Source organism: Giraffa tippelskirchi, chromosome 9 (genome assembly GCF_054371585.1).
Source record: "Giraffa tippelskirchi isolate mGirTip1 chromosome 9, T2T-mGirTip1v1.2.pri, whole genome shotgun sequence".
In the NCBI taxonomy this organism is placed as follows: domain Eukaryota; kingdom Metazoa; phylum Chordata; class Mammalia; order Artiodactyla; family Giraffidae; genus Giraffa; species Giraffa tippelskirchi.
The window spans coordinates 145,225,870-145,250,474 of NC_137283.1; the positions used below are offsets into that span (position 1 = coordinate 145,225,870).

A 24,605-nucleotide genomic window follows, 5' to 3' on the forward strand; every position below is an offset into this window, starting at 1 on the left:
CAGCATCAGGGTCTTTTCCAATGAGTCAGTTTTTCATGTCAGGTGGCCAAAGTATTGGAGCTTCAGCTTCAGCATCAGTCCTTCCAGTGAATATTCAGGACTGATTTCCTTTAGGATGGACTGGTTGGATCTCCTTGCAGTCCACGGGACTTTCAAGAGTCTTCTCCAACACCACAGCTCAAAAGCATCAGTTCTTTGGCACTCAGCTTTCTTTACAGTCCAACTCTCGCATCCATATATGACTACTGGAAAAACCATAGCTTTGACTAGATGGGCCTTTGATGAAGTGAAGTTGCTTAGTCGTGTCTGACTCTTTGCAACCCCATGGACTATAGCCCACCAGGCTCCTCTGTCCGTGGGATTTTCCAGGCAAGAGTACTGGAGTGGGTTGCTATTCGTTTCTCCAGGGGATCTTCCCAACCCAGGGATTGTACCTGGGTCTCCCGCATTGCAGGCAGACACTTTAGCATCTGAGCCACCAGGGAAGCCCCTTTGATACCACTTTTTAAACGATTTGGGCTTCCCTGGTAGCTTAGCTGGTAAAGAATCCACCTGCAATGTGGGAGACCTGGTTTCGATCCCTGGGTTGGGAAGATCCCCTGGAGAAGGGAAAGGCTACACACTCCAGTATTCTGGCCTAGAGGACTCCATGGATTGTATAGTCTATGGAGTCACAAAGAGTTGGACATGGCTGAGTGACTTTCAATTCACCTCACTTTTTAAACAATCTATATTTATTTTATACAGTAATACATAGTACAAAAATTAGATGGTAGAGTAAATCCAAAGAGACTTTTTAAAACCACTTTTAATTCCTCCATCAAGAGAAAAAGTACATTTTTGTAAAATACTTAAAAGAAATCCTTTTACACATACACATAATTAACCAAAATGACATTGTACATAGTGCTCACTGATACATTATTGATTTTTAAGAAAAAAGAATTACAAGAGGTACATTTTTATTAGTGCTGAGATTTGGGATTCATAAATTAAAGATTCTGGTTTTTAAAATATTAAAAGAAGTATTAAATTAAATCATTCACTTCTTTTTGAGTTTTTAAAATAACTCCTTGCAAAAAAATCACTCAAAAGAAAGAGAGAGAGATGATAAAACTTACAATACGTTATCAGATGCTGGAGCATCATTTTAAAATTGTTTGGGACATCAGACTGACCTGAGAAGAATGCAAAAATATGATGGCATGTACACTGTATGGGCTTCCCAGGTGACTCTAGTGGTAAAGAATCCGCCTGCCAGTGCAGGAGACACGAGAGACTCAGGTTCGATCCCTGAGTCAGGAGGATCCTCTAGAGTAGGAAATGGCCCCCGACTCCAGTATTCTTGCCTGGAAAAATCCCACGGACAGAAGAGCCTAGTGGGCTACGTCCATGGGGTCACAAAGAGTCTGACATGACTGAGCGACTGAGCACAGCACATATACACTGTATACGTGTGTGTGTGAGTGCGTGTGTGTGTGTGTGCCATATATATGGGGGCTTCCCAGGTGGCTCAGTGGTAAAGAATCTGCCTGCCAATGCAGGAGACACAAGAGACTCGATTCCTGGGTTTGATTCCAGGTTCGATTCCTGGGTCGGGATGGTTCCCTGGAGAAGGAAATGGCAACCTACTCCAGTATTCTTGCCTGGGAAATTCCATGGACAGAGGATCCTGGTGGGCTGCAGTCCTTAGGATCACAAAGAGTCGGACACAGCTGAGCAGGCACACAAGAGAAGATGCCATATATATTAATATAAATATGTATGATACACACAGAATTAGACATACATAGACTCATATACTCACACACACATGCTGTAAACAGTGGGGGTATTCACGGAATTGAATAGACTGCTTCAAATCCTGTTTTGAAAATATGTAGAGTGTAAGTAAGTAGCAGAATAATCAAACAGTGTCAAAGGGCTCAAATTTATTATTTGTTTGCAAGACACCATCATCAGACAAGTTACTGGTGAAACCATTTAGAAACTGTTATCTGTTCACTTTTCTCGGTGTTGTTCACAGTTATAACTTCATTGTTTATGATGGGATTAGGTAAATCACACAATAGAATCAGTCTCTGTACTGTTAGTATATTTCTTATTTGTGCAAATTTGGAAGAATCAAGCTAGTTCATAAATCCCTTTTACTGTGCTCCTCATGCTGTGTTAGTACTGGTTTTATTTACTCTGTTTAGATTCTGAATGCCGTCAAGGCACGAACTGTGTTTGTCATCATCCACTTGTTGGTGTCAGTATGGCACACCACAGAGAGTAAGCCGTCTTCTGACCCCAAAGTCCAAGTCCCAGTTCTGTCTCTGGTTTGTTTGTTGTATCATCAAAGCATTAGCATTTCACCCTTTTAAGAACTCCCAACTGCACTTCCTAAATTTTACTGTTATTGAATCTTTTAGAGATTTTTTTTTTTTTCTATTACTGCTATGACTGCTGCTGGAAAACTTGACCTATGATGGAAATAATTATGATTTGCCAGTACTGAAGAAAGGGGAGAATAATCCTGTATTAGATTAGAGAGAGAGTGGAGGGATCACGTGGGATCTCTCATTTGGAGTTTGAGTTGTGTTTCTGTGATGGGAGTCCATTAGGTTAAAGCAGAGACATGATATGATGTGAACTGCACCTTAAAATTAGTTATTCTGACTCTAAGGCAGAAGTAGGCAGTAGAAGTAGGAGAATGAGTGGCTTGCTATTGGAGGCATGGATGAGAGTGGAGCCAGTAATGGTAAGGAGTAGTGGTCACCTTTGGAATGTGTGTTTGGAGGTAGAAATGACAGGGTTGTTATAATTAGAGATGAGAAATGAGTGAGAGGAAAAGAATCTGGTGTGACTCCTTTGTTTCTTTTTTTTTGGTCTGAGCCAGAATAATGACTCTGCTGGTATTTTGCAATCAATCATATTCCCTAGTCTGTGGATGGTGGTGTGTGTGTGTGTGTGTGTGTGTGTCTTTGTGTCCTTTCTGCAGAGCTTATCAGTTCCCCAGAGGACTTACTGTTGACCAATCTTAGGTTTCGCCTGTATGTGATTATGCCCTAAATGTGTGTGTGTGTGTGTGTGTGTGTGTGTGTGTGTGTGTCTTTGTGTCCTTTCTGCAGAGCTTATCAGTTCCCCAGAGGACTTACTGTTGACCAATCTTAGGTTTCGCCTGTATGTGATTATGCCCTATGAGAAAGATTGCCAGTCAGTCGTCCTGGGATTCACTATGTCTGTAGACAAGGTTTGTTCATCTGGCACAGTGTTTTAGGACATTACAAATATCAGGAGATTATACACATAAATTCAGATTTCCCACTCTTTGGAGAAACCAGGAGTCCTACCAACAGTGGGTGTGATTCCCACATGGCTGGAACTGAGCACTAGCTGTCACCTTCAGCCTGTAGGGCTGACTGATTCACCAGGTGTGATGGGCCCGTCCGGTTGGCCACAATCAGTTAAACCATCACGTCTCCATGACTGTATTTGCAGCCCTTGCCCTCCATCAGACCCCTTCTTATACCTCCCACATTGTCATGACAGTTTGTTTCTGTCCTCTGACATTTTAGGCTTGGGAGCTACAGTGTCTCAGCTGTAGGTGTTAATGCTGGTCCCTCTTGAAGTCAAGATGATGTTAGAACTGGTGTCAAGAAAGTTCAAAGACGTATTGGGGACCAGGGGATGAGAGGAGGCAGCCAAAGGGAGTCATCTGTAAAATCTGTTGTTTGGGTTCCTATCATGTTGACTTCTTAGTTTTTTGTTTTTTTTTTTAAAAAAAGCTAAATGGGCTTCCTTGGTGGCTCAGTGGTAAAGAACCCGCCTGCCAGTGCAGGAGACAAGGGTTCGATTCCTGGGTTGGGAAGATCCCTTGGAGAAGGAAATGGCAACCCACTCTAGTATTCTTGCCTGGGAAATCCCATGGACAGAGGAGCCTGGTGGGGTACAGACCACGGGATTGCAGAAGATTCAGACACAACTTAGCAACTAAACAACAAAAAAGGCTAAATGCCGCTCAAGGCTTATTTGTCTTTCAAATTCGGGATTATTCATTTGTACTATTTTGTGTTTATTGAAAAACTATGGAAACCCCTGTTTGCAAATGGGGAGGGTGACTTGAGTTTGTCATTTCTGCAGGGCCAGGCACAAAGGAGGTATTCACCAAATATTTGTCCATTTGAATTATTAAACTGTATTCTCTCTGTCAGAGAAATTTCTGCAAATAAGTCTCGGCAGAGAATTAAAAATCTAAATAAGAGTTTAACTGTCGGGCTGAATCAACTTTTATTTTTATTCAGCAGTGACTTCTGACATTTCCAGCTGTTTCCCAGGGTGGATCCCATGTTTAGAGCCTGTGATTTGAAAGTACCAGAGGTGCTTTAAAGCCATGAACTTGGAACAAAATTTTCATTTTTAGTTCATTTACATGTGGTACATATCTTGTTTGCTCTCTTTGGAAAGTGATTAAATAAATATACCCCTCCTTTTCTCCTCCCACCTCACCACTAATTAACTGTTTCCTTCCCTCTATGTCAGGACCCTGTGCTCTCCTAATTTTAGTCCCAGTTCAGTAGGGACTTTGAGAACCTGGGTTTGGAGTCAGACCTTGTGGTATCATTGCCTGGTTCTGCCTCTCACCTGTCATGTCACTTCTGTGTCTCAGTTTTCTTACCTTAAAGTTTTATTTAAAGAAACATAGAATGCATTTAAATCTGTATTGATCTCTTATAACATAACCGATACATAGTAAGTCATGCTATTATTATGTCTAAGAACTCTTCATGTTTCCACTGTCAGTTTTTGTATGGCCCATGAGCTAAGAATAGTTTTCACATTTTTAGGTGGTTGCAAAAAGTCAAAAAAAGATTTCATGATACATGGACAGTATATGAAATTCAGATTTCAATGTCCACAGATCAAGTTTGTTGAAACACAGTCACCGTTCCCTTCGGCTTATCTGTTTATATACGGCTTGTGCTGCTTTTACATCATGACAACAGGCTTGAGAAGTTTCAGTAGGGACCTCCCGGCCAGCAAAGACTAAATGAAATACTATCTGAACCTTTACAAAAGACGTTTTCTGCCCTCTGTTGTAGGACACAAAGCACTGAATCACCATACTTACAGGTGTAACTCGACTAGTTGGTTGGTGGAAAGGGGTCATGGTTCTTTCCATCTGTATGTGGGACATTCCTAAATTGTATTTTTTCAGGAATATGCAGTATTTTGTAGTGATTGGCCATGGGTGTGGGGAGTGTGAATGTGTGTTTTATATGTAAGTTCTGAACTTGTAAGAGCCCTGGTCCCTTCCTTCCTTCAGGTTGTATGGTAATTGAACATTTTGAGGAGTGACAGAACAGTTTTCCACAGTGGTGCATCATTTTACATTGTTGCCAGCAAAGTACAGGGTTCCAGTACTTTCACTTGCTCCTCAACACTTGTTAATTCTCTCCAACCTTGTTATTTTCTGTTGTGGCTGCTTTTTAAATTAGCTATCTTAGATTTGAGGTGGTTTCTCATTGTGATTTTAATTTGCCTCTCTCTGATGGATGTTAAGTGTCTTTTCATGAAAGTGAAAGTGAAAGTTGGTCAGTCTCTCGGACTCTTGACTCTTTGTGACCCCATGGACTATACATAGGTCCATGGAATTCTCCAGGCCAGAATACTGGAGTGGGTAGCCTTTCCCTTCTCCAGTGGATCTTCCTGACTCAGGAATCGAACCAGAGTCTCCTGAGCTTAGTATAATCTATATTGCAATGAAACCTAATTTAAGGGAAAAAATCTCCACTGAGGAGATCCATGGGCTGTATTTTCCTTCCTGCAGGTGTATGTGGTGCTTCTGAAGGTAGCAAGTGAAAGTCACAGTGACCATGTCATCACTGGGAGTGAGGTGGGAGAGTTAGGAGAATACGGACGCAGCACAAAGCATATTTCATACTGACTGCCATCAGTATTTTCCTGAAATTTGGAAAATGAATAACGCAATTGAGTTGTTACTGTTGGATTTGTTTTGGTTTTTAAACAATATAAAGGCATTGATTTACCTTGTGTGAGTGATTAACTTCCAGAAGGAAAGAACTATGTCTGTTACTTTTGTTTCAAGAGAATGCTTCACAAGGAGTTTTTCTGAAGATGTGTTGCTCAGTGAACAAGTGAAAGAGCTGGGCAAGAGAGAGGAAAAGAGTGTCTGATGCAGGAACATGAATGCTGCCTCTTGATGCGTGCCTCCCACTTTAACCACTGAGCAGCAGTGGAACTGAGGGAAGAATCCGTTGGGTTTGCTGCTAAATTATGCTTGTCTCACGGTGCATATGTAAAGTGCAGGTGTGCTCTTGTATCATCATGTTCATTATTTTTGAATGGGATGTATCCATACAGGTCACTGGATTGGTGAATATGGGACTTGGAAGATCTTTCTCTGTGGAGTGACACTAACAGATACTCAAGTTCCAAATTTGCTTTTACATCCCTGCCTGAGATGAAGTGCTTATTTGTTTTATCCTCTCTTTCAGCTGTTGTTGACATTTTATGGCACTTTTTATGACAGTAGAAAACATGAAGGTTATGCTTCTGATATGAATGATAATTCCAAACATTAATTGAATCTCTGTCATCATCAGATGAGTCAATAGATGTAGAAAGGCCACTTTTCCAAAGCTATATGGCTGGTTAGAGGCTGGTCTACAATTAGGTTCTGAATGGGCTTCATAATTGTTTGTAATATGGACTAATACTTTTATTTATATATTTTTCAATTTACATGTTTATTCTGTTTTTGGCTGCACTGGCTCTTTGTTGCGGTGCACAGGCTCTTCACTGCAGCATGTGGACATTCTCCAGTTGTGGCTCGAGGGCTTAGTTGCCCTGTGGCATGTGGGATCTTAGTTTCCTGACCGGGGATTGAGCAGCAAGTTAGAATGCACGTGGACCCCTGCATCGGAAGGTGGATTCTTAACCCCTGGACCACCAGGGACGTCCTTGACTAATATATTTACTATATTTTACTCTATGCTGGTCTGTGTTACTTTATTTCTTTTTTGGAAAATGGATAATGTAGTGGATTTGAGAATGGGTAAATGCTGCCCAGGGGCTTCCCTGGTGGCTCAGTGGTAAAGAATCCACTAGTCAATATAGGAGATGTGCATTCAGTCCCTGGGCTGGGAAAATCCCCTGGAGGAGGAAATGGCAACCCACTCCAGTATTCTTGCGTGGGAAATCCTATGGACAAAGGAGCCTGGTGGACTACAGTCCATGGAGTTGCAGAGTCTGACATGTCTTATCGACTAAACAGCAACAACCACAAATGCTGCCCAGGCATTATTTAGCTGCCTATGTCCTCAGTATTCTTAAGATCCTTTCTGTGCTTGGATATCCCTCTTTGTTTCTTCCATGAACTTTACCTGTATTCTTGTCTCTTTGCTCTAAGACCAGAGTTGTTCACCTCTTCCTGAAAGGGAATCTGGGTATTTGGTGGCTACTTTGCTCAAGTATACTTGGGTGGATTTTGAGAGGAGGAAGGTAGGGGTAGCAGATGATTGGGGCCATTTCTGCCCTTTGCTTTTACTGACAGCAGGTAAGGAGTCTTTTAAAAAAATTGGTTTTCTTTTTAAAATTTTTGGGCACACCGCAAGGCATGTGGGATCTTAGTTTCTTTGCCAGGGACCTAACCCATATCCCTGCATTGGAAACATGGAACCGTCGCAAGAAGTCTTTAATGTTCAGGAAACTTTCCTGCTCTGCCTCAAGGTATTGCCTCTGGATCTGGTCTCCTGCATCATGCAAATTTGTTTATTTTGTGATCGATGGAGATCATCCATGTGTTTCTGACATCATCGCTGCTAATGCAATGGCAGCTGGAAATAAAAAAACAGCTTTGTTTCAGATATAAATAAATGATAGTTTATTCTTTACTCATTCTGTGGTGAAGAGTTTACCATACTTCCCTTCATTTAGAATATGTGAACTGTGGAAAAGCCACCTGATAAAAACCATTGGTTGAGTATATGTTATATATAATCAAAATCGTAAGAAATCAAGAGGAGAGGAAAAAAGGGGAAAAAGCAAAGTTTTAGGAAACTTCAGAATGGTTTCCTTCCCGCTCATCCATTTCAAGCTCAGAATATAATTCTGTTTCATATGATTTCATGTTTTTTAAAGTGAAGAATAAAGAAGATACAATAATTAATGGTTACAAAATATCTTTATTACTGATAGAAACTAAGACTATTAATCTCTGGAGATTTCTTTATTTTTTGATTTTTTGTAATAACCCATGATTTAGAAGATGGTTAAGTTGGTGATTTAGGGTCACTACTTAGTTAATGGTCATATTGAGATTTTTCCATGAGTAATTATCCTGTTGCCTGCAACTATGATGTCACACACAGACAAGGTCTTTCTGTGAATGAATTTGTATTTTCTGGCATCAGACACTGGAATATATTCATCAGGGGAGGTTCATGCTTTTCCAGTGGCTTGATGGTAAAGAATCTGCCTTCAGTGCAGGAGACCCAGTTTTGATCCCTCGGTTGGGAAGATCCCCTGGAGTGGGAAATGGCAACCCACTCTAGTATTCTTGCCTGGAAAATCCCATGGACAGAGGAGCCTGGCAGGCTACAGTCCATGGGGCTGCAAAGAGTAGAACACGACTGAGCAACTAACAACATCAGAAACAGTTTAGAAGTTATGTAAGTTTTGTCATTTCAAATACAGGGCTCATACTGGGTTTAGACACAGAGCCAAAAATATCCTAATCATTCAGAAATTAGTAGCTAGATACAGACCAAACACCTGAGAGTGAAATTGGAGAGCCGAAATTGATGACGACATGACCTGCTTCCGTAACGGAAATAGGGAAAGCCACGGTTATACTGTGAATGTAAAGTGTAGAGCTGGAATAAGAATACACTGTTTTCTTTGGTCTCTGCACCCGGGTGCTCTATGCTCATTTATATTTTTAACACCTCTTCCTTCTCAGGAATACACTGGACTCTTGAACAGCATGGAGTAGCTGCTGATGCTGCAGAATTGAAAACCCACAAATAATTTAATTAGCTCTCTCCTGTCCCAGTTCCATATCAGTGAATTCAACCAACCACGGATCATGTAATATTGTAGTATTTACTACTGAAAAAAACATCCACCTGTAAGTGGACCTGTAGGATTTAAACCGTGTTGTTCAATGGTCAACCGTATTTACCATAATCAAAGCATATTGACATTAACCACAATTTTATTTACTCCTTTTCTAAGAAATAATGCAGTTTGTATCTTTCAGCTTACAACATTTGATATAGAATTCAAAGTTCTTTGTACTTTTTTCCATACAAGGCAAATTTGTATTGTCTGCTGATCACCCAGACTTGTAACTGAGAAAAAAAAATTGCAATTTATGTGTGAAATTCCTGCTGCTGATAATTGTACTTTTCTTTTATAGAGTGGAAAACCACCCATCAGTGATATGTTCACAGACCTCAAGGATGGAAGGAAGCTATTGGATCTTCTAGAAGGCCTCACGGGAACCTCACTGGTGAGAGATGTTATCTTCAAGAGCCAGTCTAATTGTGTATCTCTTATTGCTGATTCTTGAAGACCTTCTGGGGATCCTTACAATGTAAAGGCTGATACAGGAACATAAAAAAAGGGTTTTAATGAATTTTTTGATGGAACTATATTTAGGCTTTATTGAGGACTCTATTTTTATCCAAAAAATTACTTTTTATTTTTATTGCTCTCAGGCAGTAGACAATTAGAAAGAAGGATGGATATGTAAAGAAGGTATGATATTCTTAATAGTGGAAAGTAGAGATAAATATATTTAATGTTATTTAACAAATGGTTAAAAAAAAAGTTATCAAAACTGATGACGTCTATTTTTATTTAGGTTTTCAGTATTATCTTCATGTTTGTTTCATCATCAAATCCAACTCTATTACTTTATGTGCACGGTACCTAATATTCCCCCAGAAATAACTTTGCCAATGAAGAGGATGCATTTTATGGGTACAAACTTTGACACTAGAGGTAGAATTACTATAAAAGGTATAGAGGGATGCACTTCTGAAGATGAATTTCTTTCTTGCTAGAGTGTGGGGTGTCACACTCTACCTTTTGCACCAGATGATGGGTAGGCACCTACTGGAGAAGCTGATCCCTTTCTTAGATAAGATTCCCTGGCCAGTGAGGCAGAAAGAAGCCTCCCAGGTCACCTTTCCCCAGGTGGCAATTCCAGTCTTCCCAGCGGGCCCTCGTGATGCTATCTGGATCCTGGTGTAGCACCTCTGAATCCTCTCTGCTCTGTCTACACTAGTGCAGGTGAAGTGATATAACTTCTAAATCTTTGTGCCTTCAGCCCAATTGAGACAGAAGCAGCTTTTTCCCTAGTGGAGCATTGGTTCCCAAGCTTGTTTGTACCTTAGAATCACCAGGGAAATCTTGTACAAATTCCCAAACCAGACTACACTAAAGACTCATTAAAACACAATCATAGGGAGTGGGATTGGACACAAGCATTGGTGTTTTGGGAAGATCCTTAGGGAATTCCAGTGTTCAGGCACGCTAAAGAACTACTATCTTAGGATGCTATTTGTGGGAGGATTTGCATTCTGTCAATGCTGGCCTCCATGGTGGTCTGAGAACCCAGCCTGGGCTCCTAGCGCTGAGTGGATCTGTAGGCTGAGCTGCTGTTTCACGTGCATCTCAATGTCAATGATTGACAGCAACATGGAGGGACTCTGTCTCATTTGCTTTTGCATTTTGCTTTCCAGCCGAAAGAACGTGGCTCCACAAGGGTGCACGCTTTAAATAATGTCAACAGAGTGCTGCAGGTTTTACATCAGAATAATGTAAGTTTGCCATGTGACTTCGGGGGTCCTTTGATGCCATCTGGATGATTTATTAAGAAACCAGCCACCTGCTCTGGGCACCGGTGTCAACCAATTTTTGGAAACATTTTTCATATCAGAAGTATTGAACCTTTTCTATGAGTGAAGGAATAGTTGTGCTTTTTTTGTGATTACTTTATTGATCTAGTATTTGAGTAATACATTTTTGTGACTTAGGTTTACCTGTCTCTCTAAAGTGAAATTTTTCTTATCATTTACTTATATTGTTGTCCAAATGTGCTAAAACAAAAACCTGGGTTTCTGTAGAAAAACTGTCTTAAAAGGTATTTTTTCGTTTTACTAGGTGGATTTAGTGAATATAGGAGGAACGGACATTGTAGATGGAAATCACAAACTGACTTTAGGATTACTTTGGAGCATCATTTTGCACTGGCAGGTGGGGAAATTTTCAATTACTTCTTAATGGGAATTGAAAATTGATCATATGTGTATTAGTTTCTTAGAGCTGCCACAGGGTACCACAAACTGGGTGGCTTCAACAATAGAAATTTGTGTTTTCACAATTTTGGAGGCTAGAAATTGGAGATCCAGGTGTCAGCAAGGTTGGTTTCTTCTCCTTTATTGGTAGGTGGCTACCTTCTTTGCGTGTCCTCATGTCTTCTGTGTATGTGTGTGTCCTAATCTCCTTTGCTTATTCCAAGATACCGGTTGTACTGGATTAGGGCTAACCCACATGATCTCATTTTACCTTAACTACTTCTTTACAGATTCTATTTCTAAATACATCCCTATGGTGAGGTGCTGGGGGTTAGGATTTCAACATATGAATTTGGAGAAAGGATATAATTCAACTTATTTGGAATGAAAAGCCTGACAAACTGCTCCATTTTCCTGGCATAGAGAAAAAGTATCTATTTTTTAAATATTAAATTTAAAAAATACCGGACTTATAAAAGCATTGCAAAAATAACTCAAAGAATTATTTACCACGGATTCTTTACCACCGTCAGTTATTATGATGATGCTTGGCAAAGTGACTTTCTAATTTCATCATTTCTTCTACATTTGTTAATTATCTTTCCATTTGTGAGGAAGAGCTTTCCCTTGTCTCTTGGTTCTCTGTATCTACCTGTCTATTCATTTATATATCTGTGCACACTGATGGATTTTTACTTATTTAGTAGGTTATGATCTTCCACTATCATTATTTATTTTATAAGGCCCTTTAAGTTGGCTCTTGTGTTTTTTTTTATGTCCACATATTCTTTGAACTCTTCCTTAAAACATATGTATTAATTTAGAATGATAATTTAAAATATTATTTCTAGGTTATAATTGTTATTACCATCAGGAAATGTAATTTATTATTGAATTTCATAGTCAACCAAATTCTTCCCTTCTTTCTCATTTCTGTAGAAAATCAAAATTGAGTTTTCCTCCTATTAAAAGATGTTTGTAACTGTATAGTTTTAAAATATTTTTTGTGGCTATGAAATTAATGTTCACTGTAACCAAATGTATTATAAGTATTGCTAAGATATAGAAAATGCCATGATATGTAAAGGTGAGGTTAAAATCACCTCTGAATCAAAATCATTACATTAAAATGTTTTTATCTTTCCAGTGTTTAAAGGAAAGCTTTGAAATAAAATGAATACCATTGGCCTGGCCCAATGGTTCATGAATATAGCATTCTTTATTCAAGGACTTGATTCTAGTTACTAGTTGAAGTTATTGGCAGGCATGGTTTCCTTTGAACAGGTGAAAGATGTCATGAAGGATGTCATGTCAGACCTGCAGCAGACGAACAGCGAGAAGATCCTGCTGAGCTGGGTGCGCCAGTCCACGAGGCCATACAGCCAGGTCAACGTCCTCAACTTCACCACCAGCTGGACAGATGGGCTTGCCTTTAATGCTGTGCTCCACCGACATAAGTGAGATGTGACTCTTCTTAGCTGTGCAGATTTGTACAAATTTGTACATTCTTTCTGTCTCTCCCTTCTTACTCCTTCCTAAGGTCCCTTCCCGCTACCACTCTCTCCTCTGTACATGCTCTCTGAAAACATAAGAAAAAGAAATATCATGGAGAAAAAACCACCCATCACATTTTGTTTCCATAGGACTTAAATGCCACAGTGTACAACATCCCTGATTTCTTGTACGTATTTATAAGTTAAAAAATGTAAAATAATTCACATAGTTCAAGCCCACTCATTCATCACTACACCAATAATATACACAAAGAATTGTGATACTTTTCAGCCTTCTGCTAAAAGAAAAAACTCTATAAATTTAGTGCAACCCCAATTAAAAATAGATAAATGATTTTTTTTTCATGAAACTTGTGATCAGAGTCTGATTCTATAATAAAAGACCAGGAGATCAAAAGGAGCCACTTTACTCTTGAAGAAGAGAGAGACTGAAGTACTTTCCAAACAGAAAGCAAAACTAGTTATGAAGCTTTATTAATTGAGACTATATAGCACTACAAATAAAATGCAGCATAATAATAAGCTGAAGCATAAGAAATTGCCAATATTTGACTGTTTTTGACATGTAAGAATGGCAGTTTCATGTAGTTCAACCTAATGGAATAAACAGCTCAGAAATAGCTCCATTCTAGTCTACAACTGAGCCCCAATGCTGCAGATTAATAGATGGTATGGATTAAGTGGAAATGCATGAATTGGATCCCTGCATCACCATATCCCAAATAAATTCCAGATGCAGCAAGAATTTAATTGTGAAAGGCAAAATTTGTTGTGTGTTTTATCCCTCTTGTAGATTATTTATTGTCTCAAGTTTTATTTCCTGCATGTTCTTTACTGATATATAAAAATGCAGTTGATTTTTCTATGGCTTATATCTAGATTATTAAATTCTGATAAATTTTGAATTTGTTATTGTAGGTTTTATTTTGTTACTATAGGTTTTTTTCATGACCATGAATTATAATAGTTTTTTTTCTCCTTCCCTCTCTTCCTCTCTCTTTCCCTCCTCTTCTCTTTCTCCTTCATTTGTGCCTTGTCCTTCAATACAATATTGATCTAAATTAGTAGTACTGAGGCAGAATGTCTTATTCTTTAATATTTTACCATAACTCTGTTATTTGCTGTAGTTCTTTTTTTTTTTTCATATACCTTTTATCTGATTTAAAAGGTCTTCCTCATCTCCTTTATCAGTTTAAGGAGGTTGTCCTCTGCTTCTAGTTGGTTAAGAGATGCTGTTAGAAAGCTTGAATTGTAGCTAAAACATTTTTCTATCTAGTGCTTGATTGAACAAATATGTATGGAGTATCTTCTGTGTGCTGGGCACAGGATGTAGAACAGAGATAAAAAGCAAACAAAAATCCCAGTCCTCCTTCTTGGAATTAATGTTCAAATAGAGGGAAGCAGGCAATTTTTAAAAAATGGAAATGTGAGTTGTGTAGCATACAGAAGTGGTAAACATTGCTGAAGAAAGATCTGTCAGGCAAGATGAGAAGAATTACCTGGCATATGGGAGGTCCCTAGGTTCAGTGGTGTGAGTAAGGGGTGTAATAGGAGATGGAGTCAGAGAGGGAACTGGGGGTGTGGGTGAGGGAGGCAAATCTCAGAAGCGTAGGTTGGTCCAAGGTGCAAGAGCAGATAGAGCACAAAGGAAATGATCGACTTTTAAACAGTCAGGGTGACAATAATGTCCAATTTGTGGGATTAAGAGAAAATCATGATATAAATGAAATACTAAACAATAGTTCTATGGAACGGTGTTGGTGGAAATTCTCTTAAGGTTTTTGCCTTAGAAATATCCTGTGAAGAGATTAGAGCTGGATTTTCTAGTCTGCTAATCTTGGTCTTTTAATCAGATATTTTAGTCCATTAACAGTATTATGATAACTGATGGATTTACAGAAGTTCATTCTTAAATTTATTTTGAGCTAATTTTTCTTACCTTTTCTTCTTGTCTTCTTGTAGGTTCTTCCTCCTTTTTTTTTTCCTCTCACTATTTGGGAAATATTATACCAATTCTAGTCATTCAGTGGCTACTCCAGAATTTTAACAGCATATTTAACCAATACAAAAATCTTAGAATGTTTTACCTGTCATTTTCATAATTATATTTCATAAAGTATTATATATTTGACAAGCTTTTGGGATATACAAGATAAACTTGTAAATTTATATTCACAAGTAAAAAAGTAAAAAACTAAAATGTATATGATTATAACAATAACAACTTTTCCCCCACATATTTCATCATCACTGAATTTTATTTGCATGCTAATTTCAGACCTGATCTCTTCAGCTGGGATAGAGTTGTCAAAATGTCCCCAACTGAGAGACTTGAACATGCCTTCAGCAAGGCTCAAACTTATTTGGGAATTGAAAAGCTATTAGATCCTGAAGGTATTGTTCAGTGTTTAATTTCAACCTTGGTTTTGCTTTACAATTTTGAATACTTGAAAAGCAGTATTTTTTTGTTTGTTTGTTTGTTGGTGTTCTCTCTTTGTAGAAAGAATTGTGAGAGTTAAGGAAGTGTTTTTCCTTTTGAAATATGGTGCAAGACTTTTTATTATAGACATAATACTTTTGTGCTTAACAATTTCTAGGATCCTTCAGGAGGAAATTTAATTACATCACTGGAGAATAGTTAATAAATACCAGCATAAGACTTAATGTTTTAGGAAAACAAAATTATTAGACAATTTAGTGCTTGGTTCATTTCATTAAAATGTGTTTTTTGTATGAACGAGCGTCTTATATATGATGTGAAAACTTTACTTACAAATGTTGCAAGACTGAAGTCTAGACTTATTTTCATAACATGAATGAAATCTGTAATATTACCTTAAATGATAGCTTATCTTTTAGCCTTGTGGGGGAAACTTTTAGGGAAGATTTTTAAGAAATGGGATATTGCACAAAAATATGTAGGTAATCATCTTTACCTGTGTTTCATATGTTATATGAAATAGACATTTACCAAGCTGTGGTATTGCAAAGATAGTATACTAATATTGTTTATGGGCACTAAGACAGTTATTTTATATCTAATATTGAGCAATTCACATCTTTGGACATCTAATTTAAGCTGGTTCTTATTTTCTTTCACTTTTAGATGTTGCTGTTCAGCTTCCTGACAAGAAATCCATAATTATGTATTTAACGTCTTTGTTTGAAGTGCTACCTCAGCAAGTCACTATAGATGCCATCCGTGAGGTAGAAACACTTCCAAGAAAATATAAGAAAGAATGTGAAGAAGGAGAAATTAACATACAGGTACAGGTAAATTTTTACTAATATATTTGACTTGCCATATTTGTTGTTTATAAGGTACTAGGTAAGATAGTTCTGAGGATTTTTTTCTTGACTGAGAAGATCTTGATTTCTCAGCATCAGAGCTTCAGTTTATCAGTTAGCATGCTGTCACCATCATGTGCTTGTAATGGAAAACCACAACTTTACTGATTTTACTTTTTAAAAGGGAAAAAATATGTTCCATATAACAAGGCTGGAGTTAGGGCCTAGGATAATCATGCTTTTGCATAACATGCTGTTTGATTAAGAGCCAATGTATTAGGGAGTTTGGGATTGACATGTACACACTGCTACATTTAAACCTACTGTCTAGCACAGGGAATTCTGCTCAATATTCAGTAACAATCTAACTGCAAAAAGAATTTTAGAAAGACTATAAATATGTGTGTATGTGTATATGTGTGTGTGTTAGTCACTCAGACATGTCTGACTCTTAATGACCCCATAGACTGGAGCCCACCAGGCTCCTCTGTCCACGGATTCTCCAGGCAAGAATACTGGAGTAGGTTCCCATTCCCTTCTCAAGGGGGTATTCCCGACCTAGGGATTGAACCCAGATTTCCTGCATTGCAGGTGGCTTCTTTTACTGTCTGAGTTACCAAGGAAGCCCAGATACATGTATATGTATAACTGAATAATAAAAAAAGAACAGTATATTGACATTAAACTCTTCATTTGCATGCTTTCATTAATGCCTTAGAAGTTGAATTAAGTTAACAGAAGAAATATGATGTGATCAAGTTGTAATCATCTACTCTTTGACCATGGATGGAGGAGCCTGGTAGGCTACAGCGCATGGGGTCGCTAAGAGTCGGACGCGACTGAGCGACTTCACTTTCACTTTTCCCTTTCATGCACTGGAGAAGGAAATGGCAACCCACTCCAGTATTCTTGCCTGGAGAATCCCAGGGACGGCAGAGCCTGGTGGGCTGCCATCTATGGGGTCGCACAGAGTCGGACACAACTGAAGCGACTTAGCAGCAGCAGCAGCTATCTTCTACTTTTCCGTGAACACTAATAGCCAGTCTTCCTCTCTTTCTCTTTATACAGATATATGTGCTTAGAGCATTATCAGTAAATAATTCCTGAATTTCTCTTTAAGTTGATCTCTCAGTCAAAAATCTCCTCTTGTATTTGAATGAATACCTTCTGAACACTTGCATTTAGATAATGCCTTCCATTTTCCACCTCATAGATCCTAGTGCCTATCTTAATAACTTTTAGCTGGTCACTAACTTTCCTAGTTCTCAGATATCTTCATTAGAATATGAAGGTTTGATACTAAATGATCTCCAGGATTATTCTGGCTTTCCAGTTTCAGAGTTTTAGGTCCAGAACTTAACTCATTTTTCCTTCTCTCTCTTTGGCATCATCTCTCTCTGAATTGTCCAGTGTTTCATCTGTGGACTCACCGATTCATTGTTTTTAACTCCGGCATGTCATTTACTGGGTCCATTTGGATTCTTCCTTTGGGGTGTGTTTACTTTCTGTTCCAGCTCTCATACTTATTAAAGACCTCATCTCCTCTTGTGGTTTGCAAGGCCCAGCCCACTGCCCCAACTCATCTCAGGCCAGTGCACTTCAGTTGTGGTGGACTTCTCCTCTCCTTCCCCTAGATTCTTGTACCTGTGGGCTGATCTCCATGAAATGCTCCTCCACCCACTGTTTGCATGGCAAGCTTCCCATCTTTCCCCATTTTCAATGGAACTTTTTCAGAGACGACTTCCCTGATTAACCTAATTGAAATCCGGCCCTACACACACACACTCACTCACTCTGTTTCTTGCTGTCACAGTATTTTTATAAACTATGTTAAGAATTTTCAATTGTATCTTAAGAGCATTGAGGAAGCAGTGAAAGATTTTAAGCAGGGAAGTCTTAGGATATAATTGCATTTTCCAAACATCATTCCGGCTGCTCTGTGAGCAGTGGATGGTGGAGGTAGAAGTTTGGATAGTAACAGGGAACTGAAGACCCTGGTGATCAGGCTGTTGTAGTCCTGAGGTCAAATGACAGTTGTGAAGATGGAAAGGCCTGGATGGGTTTGAGATAAATTTTGAAGGTAGGAATTGCTTATCCATATTAAATGTGGGAGGGGAAAGAAAAAGAGGAACCGTGTCTGGCCCCCTGGTTTTTAGCTGGAGGAGTTAGGTAAGTGCACAGAGAAGCCGTTTACTGAAATGGGAAGCCCGAAGAGGTTTGGGAGAAAAAATGAAGGGTTTAAATATTGACAAGGTTTGATATGCCTATGAAAAATTGAAGTGGAGATGTTAAGGAAGGTGGGACATAGGAGTTTGGGACGAGAAATATTAAGGTAATAGTATATATTAATAGATGGTTCTTGAAATCTAATAGCAATGAATGAAGCCATGCAGGCAAAGTACATAAAGAGAATTAAAAATGGCCTGGGACTTAATTTTGCAGAGCTTCATTACTTACATGTTGGCAAATGCTTTTGAACTAGGAGAAAAACCAAGGTGATGTTATTAAAGCAGGAAAAGGAGAACTTCGAGAGGGTGGGGACAGGTCAGCTGTATCGAATGCCACTGAGACCTGAAGGAACAGAAGGTGACCAGACTTCTGGCTTTGCTTTAAACAGTTCTGGTTTATGGATGTTGTTCTAGCACTGTGATTGTACAAAATGTTTTGGTTTTGTGTTCATTACATGATCATCCTAAAGATGACTAGAAGAATGGATTTGTCATTGAGAAGGTTATTGGTAACAGTGGCAAAATACTTTCCAGGTGTGTGGTAGGGACCAATACCTGATCAGCATGAAAGGGAGTGTTAACAAACGTAGTTGTTAAATACATGAGCTTTTCTTATGTTGTTTTCTATACATTTTTGAATGTTTCAGGTACATGAAAATTGTGGATGAGAGGTGAAAAGGTAGAGATAGGCTGTAGGCAAATTTTAAAGAACTTTGCTCTGGAAGGGAACTAGTGAATGAGATAGGTGGTTAGTTTGGTCGTACAGTTCTGAAGTATATAGGAAAATACTCCATTGCTTAGAAGGAGCATGGAATAACTTATTCCACAGGCTCTTAAAAAAAAAACAAAAACAGCTAGTAAACTAGAGGGCTACTGCCTCAGAAAAATATCACTTGTACAATAGCCTGTATATGTCTGGCTGTCTTTTAGTGTCTAAAATGCAATGCTAAAATGCTATTCAGGAAAAGCAATTTAACAAGGGTTCTAATTGCTCTCTTTAAATGACATCTACCCTTTCAAGACCCAGCATGTTCCAGATCCTCTGTGAAACTTCCTGTTCTATCCCTTGATGAATTCAAATAGCATCCCTTGTTAGACCCATGGAATTTATAACTTTGTTAAGAGCCTTTTTATTTTTGTTCAGAAGTGATTCATGTGGGTTATTTGTCTCTTCCCAACTATATACTCTGGGAGATAGTGAAGGACAGGGAAGCCTGGTGTGCTTCAGTCCATGGGGTTGCAAAGAGTTGGACAGGACTGAGCGACTGAACAACAACAGCTATATTAGAGTATGTCTGAGTATAGAATCTGTGAGTGATACAGCTTTTGTACTCTTTGCCATCCTGGCATGAATAAATGCTTTCTGACTAGTTCACAGCATCACTCACCCAGCTCCTGAGCATCCAACGGACGCCTTAAGACACAGAGGTGTTTACCTTGAGTCTCCATCCAGTGTGCCTTCTGGTCTTCATGATGCGCATGGGTTTTCTTGGATTTGTTTTTATAGAGCTCAGCACCAGAGGAGGAGCAAGAGAGTCCCCGAGCTGAAACCCCCAGCACTGTCACGGAGGTTGACATGGATCTAGACAGCTATCAGATAGCACTGGAGGAAGTGCTGACCTGGTTGCTTTCTGCCGAGGACACTTTTCAGGAGCAGGATGACATTTCTGATGATGTGGAAGAAGTCAAAGACCAGTTTGCAACCCATGAAGTAAGTAGTCTGTAGCCGATGAGCAGGAGATATGTGCCATGGTGCCTGTGTCTTAATCAGGAGATGTTCCCTGATGTTTATTGTTTACTGAATTCTGCCCCACAGAAATTTCAAGGCATTATTTGAGGACTTCAGTTCAGTTCAGTCACTCAGTTGTGTCCGACTCTTTGTGACCCCATGGCCTGCAGCACACAAGGCCTCCCTGTCCATCACCAACTCCTGGAGCTTGGTCAAACTCATGGCCATTGAGTCGGTGATGCCATCCAACCATCTCATCCTCTGTTGTCCCCTTCTCCTCCTGCCTTCAGTCTTTTCCAGCATCAGTCTTTTCAAATAAGTCAGTTCTTTGCATCAGGTGGCCAAAGTATTGGAGCTTTAGCTTCAGCATCAGTCCTTCCAGTAAATGTTCAGGACTAATTTCCTTTAGGATGAATTGGTTGGATCTCCTTGCAGTCCAACGGAGACTCAAGAGTTTTCTCCAGCACCACAGTTCAAAAGCATCAATTCTTCAGCACTCAGCTTTCTTTATAGTACAACTCTCACGTTTATACATGATTACTGGAAAAACCATAACTTTGACTAAGTGGACCTTTGTTGGCAAAGTAATGTCTCTGCTTTACACTTTTTTTTTTGAGGACTTAAGATTTTAAAATAGGGCTTCATTTTAAAATTGGCGTGGGTGATTAACTGTACGTTGGAATTAAATTTTTGATTTTGATCTTACATAATTTGTAGATTCAGTGGAGCCACTGACAAAAATCAACGCTTTAGTACTGCTCGTTTTGGAAGTGTATTATTATAGTTAAGACATAAAATGGCTAATCAGTACATCAAGTCTTTAAATTTTGAATGCTCCCTAGGAAGTGGTTATTTTTATTTGTTATATGATTAAGCAAACTTGTATCCAGTATTCTTGTATACTTTTATATAATAAAAATTTCCTACCATTTCAAGAATATATTGCATTGTAGTGATTGGGTTATGTGAAGCATTCTTTTGATTAAATAGTTTTTTGGTGTTATGTTCATTGACAGGTCTTATTTGCTGTTTTGGTTTAAAAATAATACAAATGGTCATTTTCTTTAAGCAAGTCCTTTTGGGCGAGCATGGTGTTTTATTTATTATATCTTCTCATAGTTCCATGTTCATGATCTATCAGTAGCATAATCAGCATTGACATAAAAATAGCTGGTGTTATCAGATGTAACATGGTCCTCTTTGATCTTATCTTTTTCCTTAGGTCAGCTGCTTATTTCCTATATTCAGAGCTTAAAAAAAGATTGGATCAAAGTCTTCTTTATTTGAAGTCTGCATGGTTACTTTTTTTTCCCCCACAGCATTGATATTTGGGCATTAACAATTTATTAAGATTTGCTTTTCTTCAATGAGCAGCTCATAGATCATAATGATGTACCTTCCCAGGCTTTTATGATGGAGCTGACAGCTCACCAGAGCAGTGTGGGGAACGTGTTGCAGGCAGGAAACCAACTGATAACACAAGGAACTCTGACAGATGAAGAGGAGTTTGAGATTCAGGAACAAATGTCCCTGCTGAATGCCAGATGGGAGGCGCTTAGAGTCGAAAGTATGGACAGACAGTCCCGGTGAGTGGAAGCCCAGGAATAAACACTGCTGCAAGATGGTGCCCAGTTGTTTTCTTTTAAAAATTAAAAAAAAAAGTCTTTATTGAGTTTGTTACAATATTGCTTCTGTTGTTTGTGTTCTGGTTTTCTGTCCACAAGGTTTGTGGGATCTTAGTTCCCTGAGCAGGGATTGAACCCTTACCTTTTGCATTAGAAGGTGAAGTCTTAACCACTGAAAGTCCCTGTTGCCCACTTTAACACAAGTAAAAGTCTACATGTATGTGGGAACAAGATGACCAGAGAACTTGCCTTGTCAAATTTTGACTCTTTTCTGTATGTAGCATTGCTGGAATTTTTATGATATTTATTTCCCCTTTGATATGTTAACCAAATGAAAAGGTAAAAGTAGCCATACAGAAATCAGCAAAGAAAGGGCAAAGACATTGTATGTAGACTTTGCAGTATTAAAACTGGCTAACCATCAACTCTGACATGAAGATAGGGCTATGTTATATTTATCTAGAATTCCATTTTGTAACATTTTTTAATAGTAGTTTTCCCCCACAGTTCCCTTTATTTCTTGTATTGTATGTTAAGAAGCAAAATATTCCATTGCAATTTCCACCTATTTAATAGGCAGGAATTCCTGATTAAAGAAACAATGATTCTGATCCAAATAGAGGGTGCTGTTATTTGCATTCTTGGAGTGCATTTAATTGACTCCATTTAGGAAGAAAATAATTTTTTTGCTGGTTTCTATATTTAAAGACTAAATGTTGCTTTAAAAGGTTAGACAAGAGTATGTTCCCTGCCCCATTTCCTTGATGCCTGGAGTGTGTGTTTGCCTTTGCAAAGGGAAGAAGGAGTGGGGATAACGCTTTGCTCCCCTTGGACAGGCTGCACGATGTCCTCATGGAACTCCAGAGGAAACAGCTACAGCAGCTGTCCACCTGGTTAACGCTCACGGAAGAACGCATTCAAAAGATGGAAACTTGCCCCCTGGACGATGACTTAAAATCCCTGCAAAAGCTGCTAGAAGATCATAAAGTAAATCTGGCTCATATTTCTTTTATACCTTATCAAATATGAAAAAGCAGCACTTAGAATTCTCAGGGGCTGATGGCGTCTATCGTTAGCGCAGAGCTGGGACACTCCTTCAGTGTGCTCTTGTGTTCAGTAGCTTGCAGGGTGGAGTGCGTAGGGATATGGGTTTTCTAAACCAGGGATGAAAGCGCAGGTCAAATTTTATATGGGTATGTACAGGTTTGTTATGAAAGTACATAGTGTTCATAAGATTCTCAAGGTTTTTTTTTTTTTTGGACTCATGAGTGGTTAAGAACCCTAGTCCATTGCATGAATGCAATGTGTTGGGAAACAAGGAAACCCTCAGATGGATCTGTTCATAATCCTTCCAGGAAAGCTATTGCTTCTTTTCCTAGGTGAGGATTCACGAGTTTTGTGAGTGGTTTGAAAAGTGAAAGTCGCTCAGTTGTGTCTGAGTCTTTGCAACCCCATGGACTGTACATTTCATGAAATTCTCCAGGCCAGAATACTGGAGTGGGTAGACTTTTCCTTCTCCAGTGGATCTTCCCAACCCAGAGTTCGAACCCAGGTCTCCTGCATTGCAGACAGATTCTTTACCAGCTGAGCCACAAGGGAAGTTCAAGAATACTGCAGTGGGTAGCCTATCCCTTCTCCAGGGGATCTTCCCAACCCAGGAATGCAACTGGGGTCTCCTGCATTGCAGGTGGATTCTTTACCAACTTAGCTATGAGGGAGGCCACAAATTTAGGAGATAACTTTTCATAGTCAAGGAAAGGTAGAGTAAAATAGCTTATCTGCAAAGTGTTCAAAGAATTTTATTTCTCAATGAAATATCTAGATAATGGGTAAATAAAGCTTTAAGGATACATTAAACACAAAAACTCAAGGCATTTGACAACACTATTGGTAGTATTTGAATAAATTAACTGTATACATATGTCTTGTGACCTGGCATTCTCTTCCCATGGAAGAGGTGGGAAGAAAATTGTCCGTATACCCTAGTTGCTTTCCTGGGTTACAAATCAGAACAGCTTCTGACTATCAAATCACATTTGACTTAGGTCGCTTTATACATTGTTGTACTAGATAAAATGATCTCTGACTCTGTGTATTTAAATTTGGAAATTTTTTGATATAATGCTTCTATATTCTTAATTCCTACTGTATGCACTCAACTTGATTATGTGACACCTTTTCTCTTATTCTTTCAGCCAAAACTTGGAATAAAAATAATAAAAGTGATGACATCACATTTGCAGTCTGTTATAACACTGCATTTTCAAATTGCTTTGGTTCATAATGAAATGTAAAGATGTATAATGGGTTTGTTTCCTTAGGAGAACACTTAGGCTAATGGTTGGAAATTTAAACAGGATGCCTCATTAAGTGTCCTTAATTACTATTGACAACTGAGTAGATTTTAAATATGTAAATGGGAAAGAGTAGACATAATGGTTTATCTGAATTTTTTCTCTAGAGTTTGCAGAATGATCTTGAGGCTGAACAAGTGAAAGTGAATTCCCTGACTCACATGGTGGTGATTGTTGATGAAAACAGTGGCGAGAGTGCTACAGCTATTTTGGAAGATCAATTACAGGTAAGGACTTATAAAGTAGGATAGTGCTAAGGCACCTGGGGTCTGAGCCCCAGTCACACATTGTTGCTATTCTTCATGTTCAGCCTGTTAATTTAGGTTAGTAAAACCAACTTCTTTAGGTTGTACTTCCCAGCTGGGGTTCCACAGCATGGGGGTTTATAGGAGAACCAAGGTATCATTCATTTACTTCAGCCTTTGGGCATATGAACAAGATTTTGAAGCTCAAGAGCTGATCCCAACAAATGATCCACAGACTTCTTGCTCAGAATCACTTGACAAATTTGTTAAAATGCATATTTCTGGGCCTCACTGGGAGCGGGGCCCAGTAAAT

General features: G+C 38.9%; 1 protein-coding gene across 1 annotated transcript in view; it reads left to right on the plus strand.

Moving 5' to 3' along the window:
• The window catches only part of UTRN (utrophin), a 538,953-nt gene that overhangs the window by 119,775 nt on the left and 394,573 nt on the right, over window positions 1-24,605 (plus strand). The window contains exons 4-13 of the mRNA XM_081531053.1: window positions 9,425-9,517; window positions 10,755-10,832; window positions 11,176-11,268; window positions 12,594-12,766; window positions 15,102-15,217; window positions 15,930-16,090; window positions 19,847-20,050; window positions 21,473-21,654; window positions 22,530-22,680; window positions 24,155-24,274. Of these exons, the coding sequence (XP_081387179.1) occupies window positions 9,425-9,517; window positions 10,755-10,832; window positions 11,176-11,268; window positions 12,594-12,766; window positions 15,102-15,217; window positions 15,930-16,090; window positions 19,847-20,050; window positions 21,473-21,654; window positions 22,530-22,680; window positions 24,155-24,274 (1,371 nt within the window). The remainder of the gene's footprint in view (window positions 1-9,424; window positions 9,518-10,754; window positions 10,833-11,175; window positions 11,269-12,593; window positions 12,767-15,101; window positions 15,218-15,929; window positions 16,091-19,846; window positions 20,051-21,472; window positions 21,655-22,529; window positions 22,681-24,154; window positions 24,275-24,605) is intronic.